Source organism: Triturus cristatus, chromosome 3_1, assembly GCF_964204655.1.
Source record: "Triturus cristatus chromosome 3_1, aTriCri1.1, whole genome shotgun sequence".
NCBI classification, from domain to species: domain Eukaryota; kingdom Metazoa; phylum Chordata; class Amphibia; order Caudata; family Salamandridae; genus Triturus; species Triturus cristatus.
Window position 1 is genome coordinate 493353533 of NC_140583.1, and position 21069 is coordinate 493374601.

At 48.9% G+C, this 21069-nt stretch overlaps 1 protein-coding gene across 1 annotated transcript in view; it reads left to right on the top strand.

Moving 5' to 3' along the window:
• Positions 1–21069, top strand: part of PDIA3 (protein disulfide isomerase family A member 3) — a 160953-nt gene that overhangs the window by 99852 nt on the left and 40032 nt on the right. Inside the window, exons 8-11 of the mRNA XM_085644348.1 lie at positions 1138–1320; positions 1548–1656; positions 1952–2080; positions 5072–5151. Of these exons, the coding sequence (XP_085500474.1) occupies positions 1138–1320; positions 1548–1656; positions 1952–2080; positions 5072–5151 (501 nt within the window). The remainder of the gene's footprint in view (positions 1–1137; positions 1321–1547; positions 1657–1951; positions 2081–5071; positions 5152–21069) is intronic.

Here is a 21069-nt window from a genome sequence, read left to right on the forward strand (position 1 = left end):
GTTGGGGTCTCTTGGCTGTGCCTCGGCCTTTAGTTCTTTACAGGGGATACGACTCTCCTTGATGGTGTTGTCTTGGGGTAATTTGTCCTTACTCCTCTGTTCTGCACTTGTTGCCATTCACTGTTATAGATTGTGGTTGCAGACTTTGTCGTCTGCCATGACATTTTTCACCTGTTTTTCTGCCTCCAGGGAGGATATCGCCTTTCCATTCGCCACCATTCGCTTCTTCCCTTTGTTTCACTGATTTTCTCGCACACTGTTCCCATACTCCGTTGTGATGGTTCTGCGTTGTGGCTCGGAAAAGTTCTCCGAAAAAAACTGACGTCAGCGTGTTGGGGTGGGACTTGTGACCTCGCTGACGTCATGTCTGCGGACAACGTCAGGGCGGAGTCACGTGGTGCCGCCACCGGCGCGCAGAGATGCTGTGGTAAAAAAAAAAATCCAGATCCAGTCTCAAGCATGGGGATAATTCTACGTTAAGGAATCTGCGGCTAGAATCGTCTCTACCATATACATCGTTACCGAATGTAAGTAACTTGTACATCAATCTTGCTTTCAAGCTTCTGAAAACATTTGCATCAAATCAAAGAACATTCTGGGAGCATTATACATAGCCTTATATTGATTAACTTTGAAAACGTGTGTACACATTTTAATACTGGAACCACTGTCAGTAGTGCAGTCGAAGGTTACAACATTTACTTAGATCGCTCACCCTATTGGCTTTCAATTAATGAACCATAAATACAAGTTTGAACAGCATTAACACATGGGCAAAAATAGTCCCTGAACTGCAGACAGTGCCCTTTCCTGATCCATAATGTGGTACAGCAAACTGGCAGCCAAAGGGTGTGTGCTGCAGGGGGTTGGGCCTACTTGTCCCAAGGAAAAAATACACTTAAACATGTTGCCCTTGACCCCAAATAATAAGTCCTGGGCATTTGGCAATAGGAATTCCACATCCCTGAGAGTGCTTAATATTTGTACTTGTATCTTTAGAAGTTGTCACTGGTGTTTCTTCAGTGAGCCTTTCACTTGTTTATTTGTACATGAGCCTATGAATCAAGATTATTTGACATTTGTGAAAGATGTGTTGCTTTCTGCACTCTTAAGATTTACTTCAATATTTCTTACTAGGGTTATGATGGTGGCAAAGAAGTTTTTGGACAATGGACATAAGCTGAATTTTGCAGTTGCTAATCGCAAGACGTTTGGCCATGAAGTTTCTGAATTTGGTTTGGATGGTAGCAGTGGTGAGCTCCCTGTTGTTGGAATTAAAACTGCCACAGGCGAGAAATATGTCATGCAGGAAGAATTCTCGTAAGTAATTTGCATGCACCTAGTAATACTTGTAGTAGAAATGTTACATTGTGTGTTTCACCTGCCTCACTATGACAGAGTACCACCTTGATAGTACATCATGTACTACATGTTGCGTTAGTCTACGTTGGCTAATCATTATCAGCAATAAATAGTTACAATAATGTATGTTCTGAATCTATAAAGGTGTGTTTACATAATTGTGCTTGTTTTTATTTCAATGGCAGGCGTGATGGAAAGGCTTTGGAAAGATTTCTTCAAGATTATTTTGATGGTAATCTGAAGAGGTACATGAAATCTGAACCTATCCCAGAGAGCAATGATGGTCCTGTGAAGGTAAGATTGTGTTTCCCTATGAAATCCAACAGGACTGATTCAGTATGAAGCAATCTGAGTGTGGCGGGGGGCAGGGGAGGGGATATCAATGTGTTAATGTATTTACCTCTCCTGTTTACTCCTGAACATTAGTAGGCTGTTCTCGAGGTTTATTGTGAACATGATCTGTGTTGCAGTTGCTCATGGGCATTTCAGTAGGGCTAGCTAGGATTTATTATTTAAGTATTTAATAAGTGTTCAAAACCTACAGTGTAGTATGTTGAATCTTTGAACTTGTGCTTTTATTTTTCTTTAGGTTGTTGTAGCTGAGAATTTTGATGAAATTGTCAACGATGACAGCAAAGATGTTTTGATTGAGTTCTATGCGCCCTGGTGTGGACACTGCAAGAATCTTGAACCCAAGTACAAGGAGCTGGGTGAAAAGGTACTTCTCACCCCAGTCCTCTTCCCGTCCTCCTCCACTACCAAACCACAACACCAGAGTTCATGAGGACTTTCAACTCTGCATATTCCTTTCAGGCTCTGCCCTTAACTTTCTTAATGGGGGCTTTTTTCAAATACATCTGTCCACTTGGCTTACTGATTCTTAGTGACAATTAACATATTTCCTGACATTATGAACAGCCTCATCCAGTTTAACAAATAAGATCATGCTTTCACGTTTGGTGCAACAGATGTATGGGTACATAAATGATAGTACTTGTATCAAAGCCTGTTGTACTACAGCAAAGTGTGGCAAGTAACTTCAGAGTGGTAACAGTGGGCTACACCAATAGTAGTCTGACCACTGTGCTGTGGGTGGACCAGAAATGTCCGACCTTTACTGTTCAGGGACTGCAGGGACCTGGTGGCACAGACCAAACAAAGACCACCTTGGGTGAAATGATGGAGAGCTACGCATTTGGTGACTGATACAAATGGAGTCTTTAGGCCAAGTCTTGCCTGTCCCTCATGTGAAATTTAGGAAGTTCATGTGTTTCCATGTTGCATCTTAGCACAGTAAAACTGAACTGGTGGGTGATTACTGAACCGCGGAGACCACCTTGATGCTTGTGACAGACTTTTGCATCTTCAAAAGCATGTTTCAAAATAATATTTCATACATTCATTCTGATGCTATGGATACCCTTGAGTTGCATTTAAGTAAAAATATATTATTTTTGAAGAATTCTGTCAAAGTGCGCTTTTTACTTTGGTTGCACTCGGACAATGAGATTTATTAATGGTCACCCTCCCCCCCCCTTCCTTTTTTGGGGGTGCAGTGTGGGCCTGACTGTAGTCTTTTTAGATCTAATCTTCAGATGTGTCATCGCCTTCATGCTTCGTATACCTCCGCATCTACTTCACTACTAAACCCTGTTGGTCCTGGTCAGTGCCCACTGTTAAAACTTGTATCAAAGATATTGAGAGAAACAAGAGTTCTTGATGGATCCTTGCTGTGATAAGACCCAACTCAGTCAGACTTTGTTTGAGGTAGCCTTAAGAGTTCAAATATAACTGACATCTTGATGACCTCGAATGATCCAATCTGTGTATTCAGTTCATTGCATGTTTGTCAAATTCATTCCTTGTTGGTCAGTTTGACCTGGGATGTGAGTTATTGTGGAATGACTGACAGATTGCTGCACTCTGTTTTTGAATATCCATTTGCTTCAATCAGAAAAGGGGAAGGCTTATTTTTGCCTTGCGTGGTGGATAATCCGAAACTTAGGCATTGGGGGACTTTTAGAGGGAGTGCAAGTATTCACAAGGGTTTAAAATGTAGACTAGATCTTTTGGGTAAAGAATGAGCTATGCTTATGGTCACCAATTAGACCATTTTTATCGATTCATCTTAATGGTACTTTGAATTTAGAGAGCAAACTTGTAAACCTAACCGTAATGCCTTGTGTTGCCAGAAATTAAATCTTTGAGCACAAGAGCATATTAGAATATCCACTTCAGACACAGGGGCATTTTATTTATTTGAAGGTTTTTTGTGAAGCAGTGCATCAATGATGCATGTAAGTGGTAGGGAGCCTGGGGTGTTACCTGCCTTACTTGGCAGCATCAAAGGTGTTCTGCCAATCCACACATATCCCATAATGTGAAATTGGAGGCCATTTTTCCTTAAGGGGGTCAGGTGTGTGGGGTGGAGGGTGACAGAATCCTGTAGTGCAATGATCACTTAATGCCTAGTTAGCATATGTCCGTTTTGGCCACCTGACCGGCTAATGGTCCATGGAAAGATAGTGTACCCGAGGCCTAGATCTAGTATGCCCAGATTCGTGTAGTTGGACCATAGGCCAAGGAGAAGGATGGAATTAAAAGTTTTTATCAAACTGAATAGCTACTCGAAGACCATTAGTTGCAGGGGGAAGAAGCCTTCTGCAGGGTAACAGGCCGTCCAGGGAGGCAGATGTCAAGTGCATAAGGATGATAATGGTAGGGGATGGTAGCCTTGAAAATGGCCATGGACAGTTTTGTGGACTTCAAAGGGTCTTGAATCTTTATCTTTACCTTTAGAAGAAGCATGGCTTTGGAGCCTCTGCAATTTTTCCAGAGCATTTTTATCATGTCTCTGGTTCTGACAATTGGAGTAATCCAGACTGAATCGCACGGAATCGCACAAATCACACAACGTTGAAACAGTCAAAGCAATTCTCTTTTCATTATAATTACTTTCTTTTTTTTTTTTTTTTTTTTTGATGGGGTGGGACTCTGCTTCCTACTGGGAGGTTTAGATTTTGTAATGCATTTTTGGTAATGGCGTTTTCCTTAATTGAAGGATGGATCCTTTTTTCTCTTTTTTTTTTTACTAGGAAAGAGGGTGATATTATGGTTTTACAGGGCCCACCAGAATATTTTTTGTCCTTTCACGTAGAATGGTGTGTTCATCTTGTCTGGCAGTAGGAGCACCAAGTAAAGCTGTCAGTGTCCTGATGTGGTGGCTCTTCATATATAGTGCCTATACAAGCCCAGGCATTCCATCTCCCGAATCAAATTTTCTTGTCCCAGGTCTCTGAATATGGAGTGCCAGTAGTTTGTTTAAATAAATTGCCTGCATAAAGTCAGAAGCCTCCAGAGAGGGATATCTAGTGTGGTGTAACTTGACTGCAGACAATTTTCTATATACAATATAAACTTGTTGGAATAAGATGCATCATTTATATCATGAGTGACTATTTTCTCCACATTAAAAAGGGGAGATTGAAACCCGCTATTTGCTTCAAAATTGGAGCGCCAGATTCAGTGTACATGTAATGAAGCCACCACTGAAATTCACACGGAGTAGTATGTTTTTACCTTGATATTTCTGTCTCCATTGTCCACATATGCTGTTCAGATTGAGAACAATACAAATCTGGTCGTTTATATATATATATATATATATATATATATATATATATATATATATATATTTTTTTTTTTACAGCTTTCTGCTGATCCAAACATAGTTATTGCCAAGATGGATGCCACTGCAAATGATGTGCCTTCTCCATATGAAGTCCGAGGGTAAGAAGACTCTTGAAAGCTGTGACTTGTGAAAACTTACCTACTTCTTGTTTTTAGGTTACACTAATGATGAGCAGCTGGAATCCTTTTAGGTTGCAGCCTACCAGACAGTGCAGCTGTCTGGTTTTCTAAGGATACCTTGGGGACATTCAGAAAGTGAAACTTCGGAATGCATTCCTCCTATTGCTTTCCATTGGCTTTGTGGTTTGTAACACACATTTTCTGGCTTTCTATTTGCTGGCTTTATGTGCTTTAGGCTGTCCAGCTCGAGTTCGTCACTCCTGTTGCCCAAACCTTGTTTACTGTATTGTTCCACAAACTCGCTTTCTGTAAACAGGCCTTTAAATCTTGTTCTTATCTTGTCACACTTGCTGTGCATTCAGACACTGAGGTCAAATGTCTGGCTGTCTTCCAGGGAGATTGGTGTTTTTTCATTCTGACTTCAAAGTGAAAGGATTTGTGACATTTATGCTAGCTACTTGGTGTCTCCTTGAGGAAGGCTGACTTTTTTTTTTTTCTTTTTCTAACACACCAACATTTTACTGCTGACTGTCAAATCAATGCATTGGATGATGACATGTCCACACATTATAGTTTGTGGGCCGCAAGCCTTTATCATTAAAACTGTATGTTAGTGGAAATGTAATGGTCATTTCAATTCAAAATGTGCTGTCTGTAATGGCAGTATGCTACCATACCATGCACACTCCACACCACTCCACACCAATGCACTCTACCCCACACTACTCTTCTATGCACCACTGCACTCCATGCCACTCCACCCTACTCTGCAACACTGCACTCTACGTCAATGTGCTCTGCTCTACTCCACTGTACACCAGTACACTGTAAATCCTCTCTACGCCACTCTAATCTACTCTGCACCACTTCACTCTACTCTGAAACCATCTACTCTACGCCACTGCACTCTATGCCAATCTACTCTGCACCACTATACTCTACGCCGCTGCACTCTACACCATTGTACTGCCACTGCACTCTACGCCACCCTGTTATACTCTGCATCACTGTACTCTGATATTGCTCTACATCAGTCTACTCTGCGCTATGGCACTCTACTCCAATGAATTCCATGCAACTGCTCTCCACAACGCTCTACTATATATCACTGCACTGTACAACAGTACACTCTACAACACTGCACTCCCTGCAACAGTTCTGTTTCTCCATTCTACCCCGCTACACTGTACGCCAATCAACTCTAAGCCACTGAATACTACTCTTAAACAGTCTTTTCTATGCCACTTCAGTTTATGCCACTCTATTCCACGGCACTCTACACCAATGTGCATTTCACCACTTTACTCAACCAGTACATCCTACCCTGCACAGCTGCACTCTGCAAGTCTACCCTGCACAGCGCCACTGAACTCTATGCCACTCTGCATCGTTCCACTCTATGCCAGTGTACTCTAAGCCAATCCACTCTGTGCCATTACTGCCCTGTACGTCAATGCAGTCTACTACTCTGCATCACTCTACATTAATGCCCTGTACGCCACTCAACTCTGCACCACTCTGCTCTACTCCAGTGCACTCTAAGCCAATAAACTCTAGGCTACTCTACTCCAGTGCACTCTAAGCCACTTTACTCTGTCAATGAACTCTGCTACTCTGCATCACTGTACTCGATGCCAATGCACTCCACGCCACTCTGCATCACTCTACTCCAGTGCACTCTACTGCTCTGCATCACTCTATGCCGATGCACTCTACCTCCCTCTACTCCAGTGAACTCTATGCCACTCTAATCTGCATTGATCTACTCTAAGCCACTCTGCTCTGTGCCACTGTACTCTACAACAATGCTCTGTACATCACTTTTCTCAAATAAACTGTTTCACTCTTCTTCATGACAAGCTACTCTGCGCGCTGCTATGCTCTGCGCGCTGCTATGCTCTGCGCGCTGCTATGCTCTGCGCGCTGCTATGCTCTGCGCGCTGCTATGCTCTGCGCGCTGCTATGCTCTGCGCGCTGCTATACTCTGCGCGCTGCACTCTGTCGCAAACTAATCTAATGTGCACCTCACTGACACTATGCTCTATGCATCTTCACTCTGCGCCTCTACTCCATGCCAGTATGCATCACTGCACTTACCAGCGCTCCAGTCTGGGCCCATCCACACTAATCTACTCTCAGGCACTCTGGTCTGGGCCCCTCCACACTAATTCACTCTCAGGCACTCTGGTCTGGGCCCCTCCACACTAATTCACTCTCTGGCACTCTGGTCTGGGCCCCTCCACACTAATTCACTCTCTGGCACTCTGGTCTGGGCCCCTCCACACTAATTCACTCTCTGGCACTCTGGTCTGGGCCCCACCACACTAATCTACTCTCTGGCACTCTGGTCTGGGCCCCTCCACACTAATTCACTCTCTGGCACTCCGGTCTGGGCCCCTCCACACTAATCCACTCTCTGGCACTCCGGTCTTCAACGTTGCACTCTACGCCACTACTCTGTCCCACTGTCCTGCACCACGCCACTCTCTGGCACTCCAGTCTTCACCGCTGCACTCTGCGCCGCTGCACTCTGCGCCGCTGCACTCTGCGCCGCTGCACTCTGCGCCGCTGCACTCTGCGCCGCTGCACTCTGCGCCGCTGCACTCTGCGCCGCTGCACTCTGCGCCGCTGCACTCTGCGCCGCTGCACTCTGCGCCGCTGCACTCTGCGCCGCTACTCTGTCCCACTCTGCCCTGCACCGCTCTGCCCTGCACCGCTACTCTGTCCCACTCTGCCCTGCACCGCTACTCTGTCCCACTCTGCCCTGCACCGCTACTCTGTCCCACTCTGCCCTGCACCGCTACTCTGTCCCACTCTGCCCTGCACCGCTACTCTGTCCCACTCTGCCCTGCACCGCTACTCTGTCCCACTCTGCCCTGCACCGCTACTCTGTCCCACTCTGCCCTGCACCGCTACTCTGTCCCACTCTGCCCTGCACCGCTACTCTGTCCCACTCTGCCCTGCACCGCTACTCTGTCCCACTCTGCCCTGCACCGCTACTCTGTCCCACTCTGCCCTGCACCGCTACTCTGTCCCACTCTGCCCTGCACCGCTACTCTGTCCCACTCTGCCCTGCACCGCTACTCTGTCCCACTCTGCCCTGCACCGCTACTCTGTCCCACTCTGCCCTGCACCGCTACTCTGTCCCACTCTGCCCTGCACCGCTACTCTGTCCCACTCTGCCCTGCACCGCTACTCTGTCCCACTCTGCCCTGCACCGCTACTCTGTCCCACTCTGCCCTGCACCGCTACTCTGTCCCACTCTGCCCTGCACCGCTACTCTGTCCCACTCTGCCCTGCACCGCTACTCTGTCCCACTCTGCCCTGCACCGCTACTCTGTCCCACTCTGCCCTGCACCGCTACTCTGTCCCACTCTGCCCTGCACCGCTACTCTGTCCCACTCTGCCCTGCACCGCTACTCTGTCCCACTCTGCCCTGCACCGCTACTCTGTCCCACTCTGCCCTGCACCGCTACTCTGTCCCACTCTGCCCTGCACCGCTACTCTGTCCCACTCTGCCCTGCACCGCTACTCTGTCCCACTCTCTGGCACTCCAGTCTTCAACGCTGCACTCTACGCCACTACTCTGTCCCACTCTCTGGCACTCCAGTCTTCAACGCTGCACTCTACGCCACTACTCTGTCCCACTCTGCCCTGCACCACACCACTCTATTCTATACAGCTGCACTCTACGCCAATGTGCATTAAATCACTTTACTCCAAACCAGCACCCTCAACGCCACTGCAGTCTGACACTGTTCTGCAGCACTGTACTCTGCTTCTGTACTACTCTGTGCACCTGCACTTGATGCTGCGGCACCACTCTATGCCCCTACACTACTCTATGCCACTCTGCCCCTGCACTGTGCCTCTCTCCTCCCCTCTGTGCCATTCTGCTCTGCTTTATGCCGCTCTACAGTGCTCTGTTCACTCTGCTCACTCTGCCCTGCTCACTCTGCCCTGCTCACTCTGCCCTGTTCACTCTGCTCTGTTCACTCTGCTCTGTTCACTCTGCTCTGTTCACTCTGCTCTGTTCACTCTGCTCTGTTCACTCGGCTCTGTTCACTCGGCTCTGTTCACTCGGCTCTGTTCACTCGGCTCTGTTCACTCGGCTCTGTTCACTCGGCTCTGTTCACTCGGCTCTGTTCACTCGGCTCTGTTCACTCGGCTCTGTTCACTCGGCTCTGTTCACTCGGCTCTGTTCACTCGGCTCTGTTCACTCGGCTCTTCACCGCTCTGCAATGCTCTGCTCTAAAATGTTTGATCTGTTTATTGATTTTTGCAGTAGAAAAAAATACATGAGTATAGCACATGCATGAGTAACGTATGTACGCAGGGTTGACAATCACTGCAGCTGTTAACCATGTTGGAAACTTTACAGGTGACTAGTCGGTGATAAATTGATACCATAACTTAATGTTCGAGGCATGTGGGCTGCTGAATTCATATCTGTGCATAGATCGCCGCCTAGTGTTGGGTCCGGATGTTTGCACGTTGTTGTCCTGGAAGAGTCTTCGAAGTATCCTGAGATAGGTGACTCCTCCCCTGGACTACAGTGCGCATGGGCATCCTCTCCATCCTCAGATTGTTTTTTTCCGCCATTGGGTTCGGATGTGCTTATCTTGACTCAAGTTAGGAAAATCTAGTTTCAGGCCAAAAGGCCTTTAGTTTTCGACGGTACTGTTCCCGATCGGTATCGACAGTTTACAGGCTAGTTTAGCGACTTTAACAACTTGTCGGATCCATTAAATCCGACCATCGACCGAACTTCGACGATGGAATCGAGGACCCCATTCAAGCGGTGTCCAGTTTGCCACGCCAAATCCCCCATATCGACGTCCACCCGGTGTGTAACAAATGCCTCTCCCCGGATCATGACGAATCGAAATGCATGGCCTGTGCCCGATTCCGATCCAAGAAGACTCTACGGAATCGATGAGCCGCGCGACTGGACGCGCAGCAAGCGGCACCGGCCCCGACCAACATCTTCAGCACCGAGGACGAAGATGTCGAAAGCGTGGAAAATACACCCTCCAGCCCCGCTTCCGAACACGGTTCCCGATCGGAAGATGTCGATGAAGAGCTTTTTCACAGGGAAGAAGCCGACGATGAGGTAGGAGACTACGACGAGGCCTTAGGGGCCGAAGAAGGTAGCTCCGGTGAGGAGCAAGGCCTACCCGTCCAAATGGAGGATATCCCAGTGAGTCAGTCGACGGTCGAGGGATCGCCTTCGGGCCTTACCCAAGACCAATCCCGCAGTTCCTCGGCCCCGCCCTCTGGCCCGGCCACGGACGTTCAGCGAGAGCCATTGTTACCTAAAAAGACTGGTTTCCCTACCACGAAACCGAAACCAATCATCGCACCGGTTCAACAGAAACCGAAAGTGAAACTGACACTGGTCGGCTCGAGGACCACCACACCTTCGACGCCAGCCAAACCCGTCGGCTCCAACCGCACCAAAAGGGACTTCGGTGCCGAACTCGCTGCAGCCGATGTCGGCGCCGACCCAAAAAGAAAATCCATCGGTACCGTCAAAGCGCCAAGGCCCCCGGCACCGAAGCAATCTGCACCAGCCATCAAGGTGAAAATGGCCACTGCATCGCTATCCACCTCGAAGGCACCTACTAAGGTACATTCATCAACGCCATCGACTGCTACTACCCCTCCACGGCTCGATGACCCGGTGACTTCGAAGAAGTCCACACCTGCCTCGACGGAACCTCTCTGCGCCAAAGAACCGTCGGCGTTCCAGGTGCAACAAGTGGCAGCGTCCTTGCAACGCATCAGGGAAAAGGCAGCCCTCCAGACCTCGTCGGGCTCCGAACCGAAACGAGCACAGAAGGCACCTTCGGCACCGGCCAACATCACCTTTGGTTTGCCGCCATCCACGGCGCCGAAGATGTTCGAAATCAGAACCCGCGTTACCCAGACAAGGTCCCCATCTACCGAACACTCGACTACTGGGACATCGCCGTCCCACTTCATCGACGCCGACACCGGCAGGCTTATGCTCCGAAAGCGGAAGATCACTTCAGGGCACGCTTTGGACTCTTATAGGATCCCGCTAAAACAAAAAATGCCGGCTGAATCGGAACCAGTTCTTTATGAACGCATCCACACCTCTTACACAGATCCATCATTCTCTCCAACGCACTCCGACACGGATGCAGTGGAGGACTACATGGGTGACGACGCCACATACCCCGAAGACATGGACCCTGAGGGCCAGCAAGACCCTGATCAGGTCTGGGATGACCCCGTAGAGCCGGGTGCCGCTCTGGATACACAGGACACACAACTTTATGGCGCAAAAACGTCCCCCACAGAGGACACTGCTGCATTCAACGCCCTCATTCAACGGGCCGCAGCCAATCATGGAGTGCAACTCCACTCAGACACTATCGAGGATGATTTCTTGGTGGACACTTTCGCATCCTCCGAGGACTGTAAAAACTCTAAGTGTCCTCAAGCCAGCAAAGGACATTTTCAAAGAGACCACCAGGGCACGGGTAATAAACCCCAGGATCGAGAAAAAATACAAACCCGCACCTGGGGACCCCACGTACATTAGGAGCCAATTGCCTCTGGACTCCATTGTGGTTGCCAATGCTCGCAAACGGGCACACTCGCAGACAACTGGTGATGCTCCTCCCCCGACAAAGAGTCCAAGGTTCTAGAGACCTCCGGCAAACGGATTGCAGCCCAGGCAGCAAACATATGGCGCATCGCCAATACACAGGCCCTCCTAGCTCGCTACGACCGCTCACACTATGACACGCTAGAGTCCCTACTCCAACACCTGCCAGACGAGTACAAAGAGGCAGCGGAGCTCCTTATCAGGGAGGGACAACTGCTCACAAACGCATCCATCAAGTGTGCGCTAGATGCTGCAGACACTGCTGCAAGGGCAATAAACACCAGCGTCATGCTACGACGACACGCCTGGTTACGAATCTCCGGATTCAAACCTGAGGTCCAAAATAACCTCCTCAATCAACCGGTCCACCCCGACTACTTATTTGGACCGGAGGTTGACGCCACCTTAGAAAAGATAAAAAAAAGACACGGACACTGCAAAGTCAATGGAGGCTCTGCAAATGCAGACATTTCGTAGTGGCTCCTTTCGTCGCCCCGGAAATAGAGGTGCAGGTAGAGGACAGGGGGCACAGCAAACCTACAATAAAGGGGGCACACAGAGTTCCTGCGATAAAAACACCCGAGGTGGATATTGTGGCTCCAGCACCAAGGGCAGAGGACGCGGTTACGGCAATACCAGGTCCTCCCCTAAGAACAAACAGTGACGCCCTCTCCCTTCCCCCCGACCACATAACACCTGTCGGGGGGAGACTCCAGCGGTTCCTGTCCACGTGGAATTCCATCACCACAGACAGGTGGGTCAAAGATGTTATCCAACACGGTTACTGTCTCGAATTAACCTCCACTCCACCCACCATACCGCCAAGCCACCGTCCTATGTCCTCAGAGCACTTAGCGTTATTACAGCAGGAAGCGCTAAGTATGCTGCAAAAAGGCGCAATGGAGGTCGTGCCCGTACACCAGCAGGCAACAGGGGTGTACTCTCTGTACTTCTTACCAAAAAACGACAGGTCACTCAGACCTATCCTAGACCTGAGACCCCCCAACCAATACATTCTCTCAGAGCATTTTCACATGCTCACCCTGCAGCAGGTTCTCCCGCTCCTCAGACAGGGAGATTTCCTAGCCACGCTAGACCTCAAAGATGCGTATTTCCACATACCCATACATCCATCACACAGAAAATATCTCCGGTTCACCATTCAGGGTCAGCACTATCAATTCAAAGTCCTCCCCTTCGGAGTGACAACAGCACCCAGAGTTTTCACGAAGTGCCTAGCTACCGTGGCTGCACATCTACGGAGGCAACACGTTCACGTCTACCCTTACCTGGACGACTGGCTTGTTCAGGCAAAGTCAGCCCAGCAATGTGCCAGCCACATGTCCCGCACCATTCAGCTTCTTCACAGTCTCGGATTCTCACTAAATTACCCAAAATCACATCTCCAACCCGCACACGTACAACAGTACCTAGGTGCGACCATAGACACTCTGGCAGCCACAGCTCAGCCAAATTTAGTGAGGATCAACAGCATGCAAATGCTGCTTTCCAAGTTCAAACCCCAACACTCCCTTCCTGCGCGAGTGTTCATGCAGTTGATAGGCATGATGGCCTCCTGCATTTTCATAGTCCCACACGCGAGACTACATATGCGCCTGCTTCAGGAGTGCTTAGCACGTCAATGGAATCAGGCTCACGGGCAATTAAAAGACCTAGTGTTGGTGAGCGGTCGGGCATACAACTCTGCGTTGGTGGAATCCACAAAACCTTTGCAAGGGCCGACCGTTCCAAGAGCCTGTTCCACAAATAATACTGACAGCGGACGCGTCTCTCCAGGGATGGGGAGCTCATGTACTCAATTACACAGTGCAGGGACTATGGACAACACAACAAAAGAAGATGCACATCAACCTTCTGGAACTGTTGGCAATCTTCCTAGCCATGAAGGCATTCAAAGTACATCTGTGCAACAAGGTCGTATTGATCCGGACGGACAACATGACTGCCATGTACTACATACAGAAACAGGGAGGAACACACTCTCCACAGTTGTCTCATCTGGCTCAGAGCATGTGGAAGTGGGCCATTCAGAGGAACATATTCCTCATGGCGGAACACCTCCCAGGCAAGGACAACCAGATGGCGGATCTGCTCAGCAGACACAGCCACCAGATGCACGAGTGGGAGTTACACCCATCAGTACTCCAACCGTACTTCCAGCAGTGGGATCATCCAGAGATAGACCTATTCGCGACAAGCGAAAACGCAAAATGCCAAAGCTTTGCCGCCAGGTTCCCACATCCAGTCGCAGGGCAATGCGATATGGATGAACTGGTCCGGCAGATTTGCGTACGCTTTTCCCCCAGCGCCATTGATGCAGCTGGTGGCACGCAAACTGCGACAGCACTCAATGACGCTCATCCTGGTTGCTCCAACATGGGCACGCCAGCCATGGTACACAACCTTTCTGGAACTTTCCGTGGTGCCGCATCAAAGGCTGCGGATCAAACCCACGCTTTTGACGCAGAACCATGGAGAAATTCAGCACCCAGATCCGCAACAGCTGAACCTGGCAATCTGGCTCCTGAAGTCCTAGAGTTTGGCTACCTAAACCTGCCACATGACTGTATGGAGATCATTAAGGAGGCCAGGAGACCCACTACCAGAGCTTGCTATGCAACTAAATGGAAGAGGTTTGTCATTTATTGCAACAACAATGACATTAACCCGCTAGACGCATCCATTCAAAATATAATCTGTTACCTCTTACACCTATACCGATGCAATCTGGCATACACCTCAATACGTATCCATTTGACCGCAATAGCAGCCTATCTCCAGAACAGGCAGCACCTCTTTATTCAGAGTGCCTGCCATCAAAGCTTTCTTGGAGGGACTTAAACGAGTAATTCCCCCAAGACACCCACCAGCACCGGTGTGGAACCTCAACTTGGTCCTCACCCGACTGATGGGTCCACCCTTCGAACCTCTCCACTCATGTGAGATTCAATTCCTCACCTGGAAAGTAGCTTTCCTAGTGGCAATCACTTCGTTAAGAAGAGTTAGTGAACTCCAGGCACTAACCATTCAAGAGCCAGGTTCACGCAAACAGGGTCGTACTACGTACCAACCCCAAATTCATGCCTAAAGTAATTTCGCAGTTCCACATGAATCAAACTATTGAACTGCCTGTCTTCTTTCAAAATCCACAGAATGTAGCAGAAAGAATGCTCCATAACACTAGATGTAAAGAGAGCCCTCATGTACTATATAGACAGAACTAAGGTCTTCAGGAAGACAAAACAACTTTTCGTTGCCTTTTCTCCACAGCACAAGGGCAACGCCATTTCCAAAGCAGGTATAGCCAGATAGATCGTTAAATGTATTCAAATTTGCTATCAAAACGATTCCCCCACGAGCCCACTCAACACGTAAGTTAGGGGCGTCCATGGCTTTCCTGGGAAACATTCCTTTTCAGGAAATATGTAGAGCAGCCACATGGTCCACTATACATGCATTTACCAAACACTACTGTGTAGATGTACACTCAAAACAGCAGGCAGCTGTAGGACAGGCTGTTCTCAAAACTCTTTTTCAGACCGCTGCAGCTGGCACTGGTAGCCGCCGCTAATAGGAGGTACTGCTATGTATTCTATGCACAGATATGAATTCAGCAGCCCACATGCCTCGAACTGAATATGCCACTTACCAGTATGCATCTGTTCTTGGCATGTAGGGCTGCTGACATTCATATCGCCCACCCTCCTCCCCGGCGCCTGTGGCAGCTGCAGCTCTCAGAATTACTGTATAGCATGGTCATCACTTTCTGTATCTACTCCATCACTGCCACAATGGCGAAAAACAATCTGAGGATGGAGAGGATGGAGAGGATGCCCATGCGCACTGTAGTCTAGGGGAGGAGTCACATATCTCAGGATACTTCGAAGACTCTTCCAGGACAACAACGTGCAAACATCCGGACCCAACACTAGGCGGCGATCTATGCACAGATATGAATGTCAGCAGCCCTACATGCCAAGAACAGATGCATACTGGTAAGTAGCATATTCAATACAGGTTGGTTCACCTGAGAGGCCTATATCCATGTTCCTTCTACGCTCCAACAGTCCCACACCTTTCAATGAAACTCTAAGAAATAAATTACATTTTGATTAGGCATGTATCGTCCTGTTGAGTACTAGTGAATGTGTGAATTCCACATTGCATAATGGAGCAGACAGTCATACAAGCTCAAAATAAGTTTTGCTGACATCAAGCAAGTTTAGGGGATTAACAAGCTTTTTAAAAAATGGAACTAACCAACCTCCGGCAAACCAGTACTCAAAGCGTCCTTCCCAAATGGTGAATACATCGAATAGACTATAAGACAAGTGTTTTCAAAATATTACACTGTCCTATTTATATGGCTCTACATGGTCATATCACCCTATATGTCCTGTAACACTGCTCTTCAATACTCTGCTCTATGCCACTCTACAACACTTCTCTGGTCTATGCCACTTAACGACAATCTACAAGTGTGGCTCAATGATTAGAGCGGCAGACCCTGATGCAGATGTCTAGCCCGGGACCAGGGTTCAATTCCCTGCCTCAGCGGGTCTTGGGCTCTCAAATTCCACGGACCTGATCATTCTCGCCTCGGTGCCTATTCCAATCATGGAGTCCCACTCTGCAACTCTGGGCAATACCTTGCTTAATCTCCACAACGGCCCCCACAACGCTAAGGATGCCTGGCCTCCACCTTGGGGGTGCCCAGGAGTGAACACCTCACAGGGAAAGCCAGGATGGGTTCCACAGCGGTATTCGTACAAGCGCCTTGAGACCCTTGCGGGTGAGTAGTGCGCTATACAAGTATCAAATTTACATTTTACATTTACTCTACTCAACACACTGTGCCACTCTGCTCTACGCCACTCTGCTCTGACATTGTACACCACTGTATGCCACTCCACTTTACGCTCTTCCACTCCACTCTACTCCCTCCACTGCACAACACTGTACGCTACTCCACTAACTTTTAGCCATGCTGTACAGCAGCTACTCTGGTGTACAACATTGCTAACACATGTTGACAAAGCCAATAGCACTTGCATAGGCGCGACCTATTGGCTTTGCAAATGCTTGTTGTAATCTTTCTTTATTTTGGCACTTGCTCACAGCTGAAAATTCTGATAGCAAGTTTCATAACACTTTTGCTATAAGTAATAATGTTGCTATAAATTAGTACATCATTTACCTCTGAATAAAAGACTGGTGTGGCATTGCTGAGATTCGAGAGCAAGACTTGCTTACTAGAGCAGTTAGCAGCTGCAAGTGTTCAACTTGCTGACCCATCCATTTCCAGAACATTCTGTTGTGGCCATATGAAACTCGTTGACTAAAACTTTCATAGTAAGCAAAACAATCCTGTGCCTCCATACTAAATATTAATGGAACTTTGTTTTACCCCAGTATTGGAACTTTCATAGATTCTCATGCTTTGTATCATTCCCCGTCGTCGGAATGGGAGCCTCGGTAACAAAAATATATATATATATATACATATGTATCACCATAGAAACAAAAGAGAAAAATAGGCCTAGGCCTCATCTCATTTTGTAGTATATCACCCTCTTTGTGTAAAAGAGCCCAAACTTTTGCCAGGACCAATCCGCACAGCCTCACCCTCTGGAACCTTCCTGAGAGAGCTCAGAGCCTCAGATTTTTCTACCGCACGTTGTGCTAGGGAGTCTCCACTGAGCTCTGCTCAGTTTTTCTCAGAATTCAACTTTTGGATATCTTTATTGCCATCTTTTGTGACAGAATGTCAGAAAAGGAGAAGAAAGCTTTATTTAGAGCTTGTGCCTCTTGTGGGAAGAAGAGACTGTTTGTGGAAGACAAACATGAAAACTGCATTTACTGCCTGTACCCGGAACACAAGGCCACAGACTGTAAAATTTGTCGGACCTTCTCGACCAAGACCTTGAGAGACAGAGAGGGGCGCTTGCTGACGTGGCTGCAGAAGCTAAAGACCAGGACGGAGGTCCTCTCTTCGGATGAGGAGGAATCAATCTCTGGCACCTCCTCCAGGAGATCGAAGAAGAGGGGTAGGTCATCTCCCTCCACTTCTGTGGAACCCCCTCTCAAGGTCCCTCTCAAAGCCCCTCACGGGATCTCTGACAGGTCTGAGGAGGCTGGTCCCAAAAAATCTCCTCACGACAGTGTAAAGGAGAGGCAGGGACGGGCTACTGTGGACATAGCCCCTAAGGACAAGAAGGAGGTTCCAACATCATCCCCTCCGTCCCAGAAGGAGAAACCTGTAAAAAAACATGCTACAGAAACTCCTCAGTCAGTTCCAGGAAAGAAACCGCGTCCGTCGACGCAGGCGAAAGCAGGTACGTCGACTACGATCTCCTCAGTTAAGACTGTTTCCATGGGGTCGTCGACGAGACCGTCGACGATATCTACTTCGTCGTCTTCGGCAGCGGTGTCGAAGACCACGTCGACGATGACGACGACGAGTTCGTCCATGTTGATGACTACAAGTTCGTCGACGAGACCGTCGACGGGTGCTCCGCCGACGATGAAACGTACTCCGTCGACGACTGCTCCGTCGACGACTGCTCCGTCGACGACTGCTCCGTCGACGACTGCTCCGTCGACGACTGCTCCGTCGACTACGATTACAGGACTGTCGACGGCCTCATCGTCGACGACTATTTCAGCTCCGTCGACGACAGTTGTCCTTCAGTTGACGATGTCGTCGTCGAGTTCGTCGACGTTGGTAATCCCTTTGCCATCGACTCCGTCGACGGGACCGCCGACGGGACCGTCGCCGACGAAAAATTCGGAATTTGCCACCCAAAGATTAATGATTACACCGGACATGACTTCCCCTAGGCGGGTCACGCCTTTGCCACCATCCATGCTTCTCGAGGACTCGGAGGATGAGGAGGATGGGCAGTTTGGGGACGCATACAGCCCTTCAGACCTGAATGTCAAAACAGCAGGACACAGATACGGAGGAGTTTTATGGTCCAGAGGTGCAGGAGGGGCACCAAAGCTTGACACAGGGATTACACCCCCGCTCTCTGAGGCAGGACTTGATTGCTTTGCCAGTGGCTTTAGTGTCGGATTTGCAACAGATGCTGCAAGACTATAAATCTCGTTTTCCGACGTTGCCGGATCGCACTCCAGTGCGTCCTTCTACATTGGTAGTGCCACGTGACATGCCAATGGACTTGCCACCTCTACCAAGAGATACCTCGTGCCATTTCACCGGTGGTGCCCTTAGTGGTTCCCCAACCTTCAGGTACGGAACCTGCTGATGGAGACGCACAAGATGCAGATACGGACGAAGACGACGAGGGACAGGTGATCCCTCTTACAGATCCAGGGGATCCGGATGGGGACCCTGATGATACGCAGGATCCAGATGCTGTAGGCCGAGAGACAAATATATCGCCTCCAGCAGACATTGGTGGTTTCCATAATTTGATGGAACGGGCACCCAAGCGGTTTGGTTTGCCCTTTACGGTGGAGCAGTCCGACTGCTTCCTATATGACTTTAAAGCTCAGTATAAGAAGTCGGTAAGATCAATTCCCATTATAGAACATGTCTGGGATGAGGGACTTAAGACAATGCAAAATCCAGCGACAGTCATTCCGGTTCTTCCCCGGCTGGAGAAGAAATACAAGGCACCTGAAGGCAGTCCTGCGTGTCTTCTAGGTCAACCTAAGCCGGATTCCGTTACTTCACAAGCCGCACAAAGTAAGTCAAAAAATCCGTCCACTCCATTAACCACGCGTCCAGATAAAGAAGGCAGAAGACTGGACAATGTGGGTAAAAGATTCTCCACCATGGCCAGCTTGTTGGTGCGTGCGGCTAATTCTCTGGCTATTCTGGGTAGATACGACAGCCAGATGTGGTGTGATATGGAGCCATTCCTGGACCAGCTACCAGACTCTAGTCAAGAGGAAGCCAGACAGGTGCTGATGGAGGGAGAAAGATGCTCTTCGGAAGTCATCGACTGTGCGATGGACATTGCTTCAACTGCTTTCAGGGCTTTGGCAGGGTCAGCCGTCTTGCGCCGTCAAGGCTGGTTGAAAGCGACCTGGTTTCGTCAGGAGGTCCAGAATAAGATCTTGGACCTCCCCTTTGACGGGGAGATGCTTTTTGGTAAGCATGTGGATGACGCCCTCCAAAGCATTAAAAAGGACACCGACACAGCTAAGTCCTTAGGATCTTTGAACTATCGCAAAGTGCCATTCAGAGGGGCACGTGGTCGGGGGTTTTCTAACTACAGAGGAAACCAACGACCATATTCCACACAATCAGGACAGTCCTATAAAGGTCAATATTCCAGCCAGCGCCAAGGACAGTCTGCGTCTTTCTCTCGGCAGTCCCAGAGAGGACGTCAGAATCGTCAGGGACGAGACAACGCCAAGAGGCAATAGCGGCCTCCTGGCTCTGGCTACTGTTCCTCCCCTACCACAACACCGGTCGGGGGCAGGATATCTTTTTGTCTGGACAGCTGGGTGCGTTTAACATCAGACCGGTGGGTCTTGAATATAGTTCAGAGTGGCCATACGTTGGAGTTCCAAGATCTTCCTCCAACAAGAGCTCCAGACGCCCGTGCAGCGAAACATCTCCGACTATTACATCTCGAAGCCCACCAGCTTTTCATCAAGGGGGCGATAGAGCCCGTGCCGCTTTCACAAAGGGGCAAGGGGTTTTATTCCAGGTTCTTCCTGGTTCGGAAGACGGAGGATACATGGCGTCCTATACTAGACCTCAGGGAGCTCAACACCTATCTCATCAAGCTCTCTTTCAGGATGGTCACTCTCCAGGATATTCTACGACTACTCAATCCGGGAGATTTTTTGGCATCCCTGGATTTAGAGGATGCTTACTTTCATGTTCCGATCCACCCAGCTCACAGGCAATATCTACGCTTCACAGTAGGCAAGAGCCATTTCCAGTTCAAGGTGCTCCCGTTTGGCCTTCGGTCGGCACCCCGCATTTTCACGAAGATGCTGGCACCAGTCGCTGCTTTTCTGAGGAAGCAGTCCTTGGAAGTGTTCCCGTACTTGGACGACTGGCTCATCAAGGCTCCGTCGTTCAGGGCAACGTCTCAGGCTGTGTCAACTTGCATAAGATTGTTCGCCCATTTGGGTCTTCAGCTCAATGTGTCCAAGTCGGTACTGATACCCTCCAGGTCACGGAAGTTCCTTGGGGCTATTCTGGACACGAGACGATGCACGGCTCGTCCGTCAGAGGAGCGTCAGGGCAAACTGAC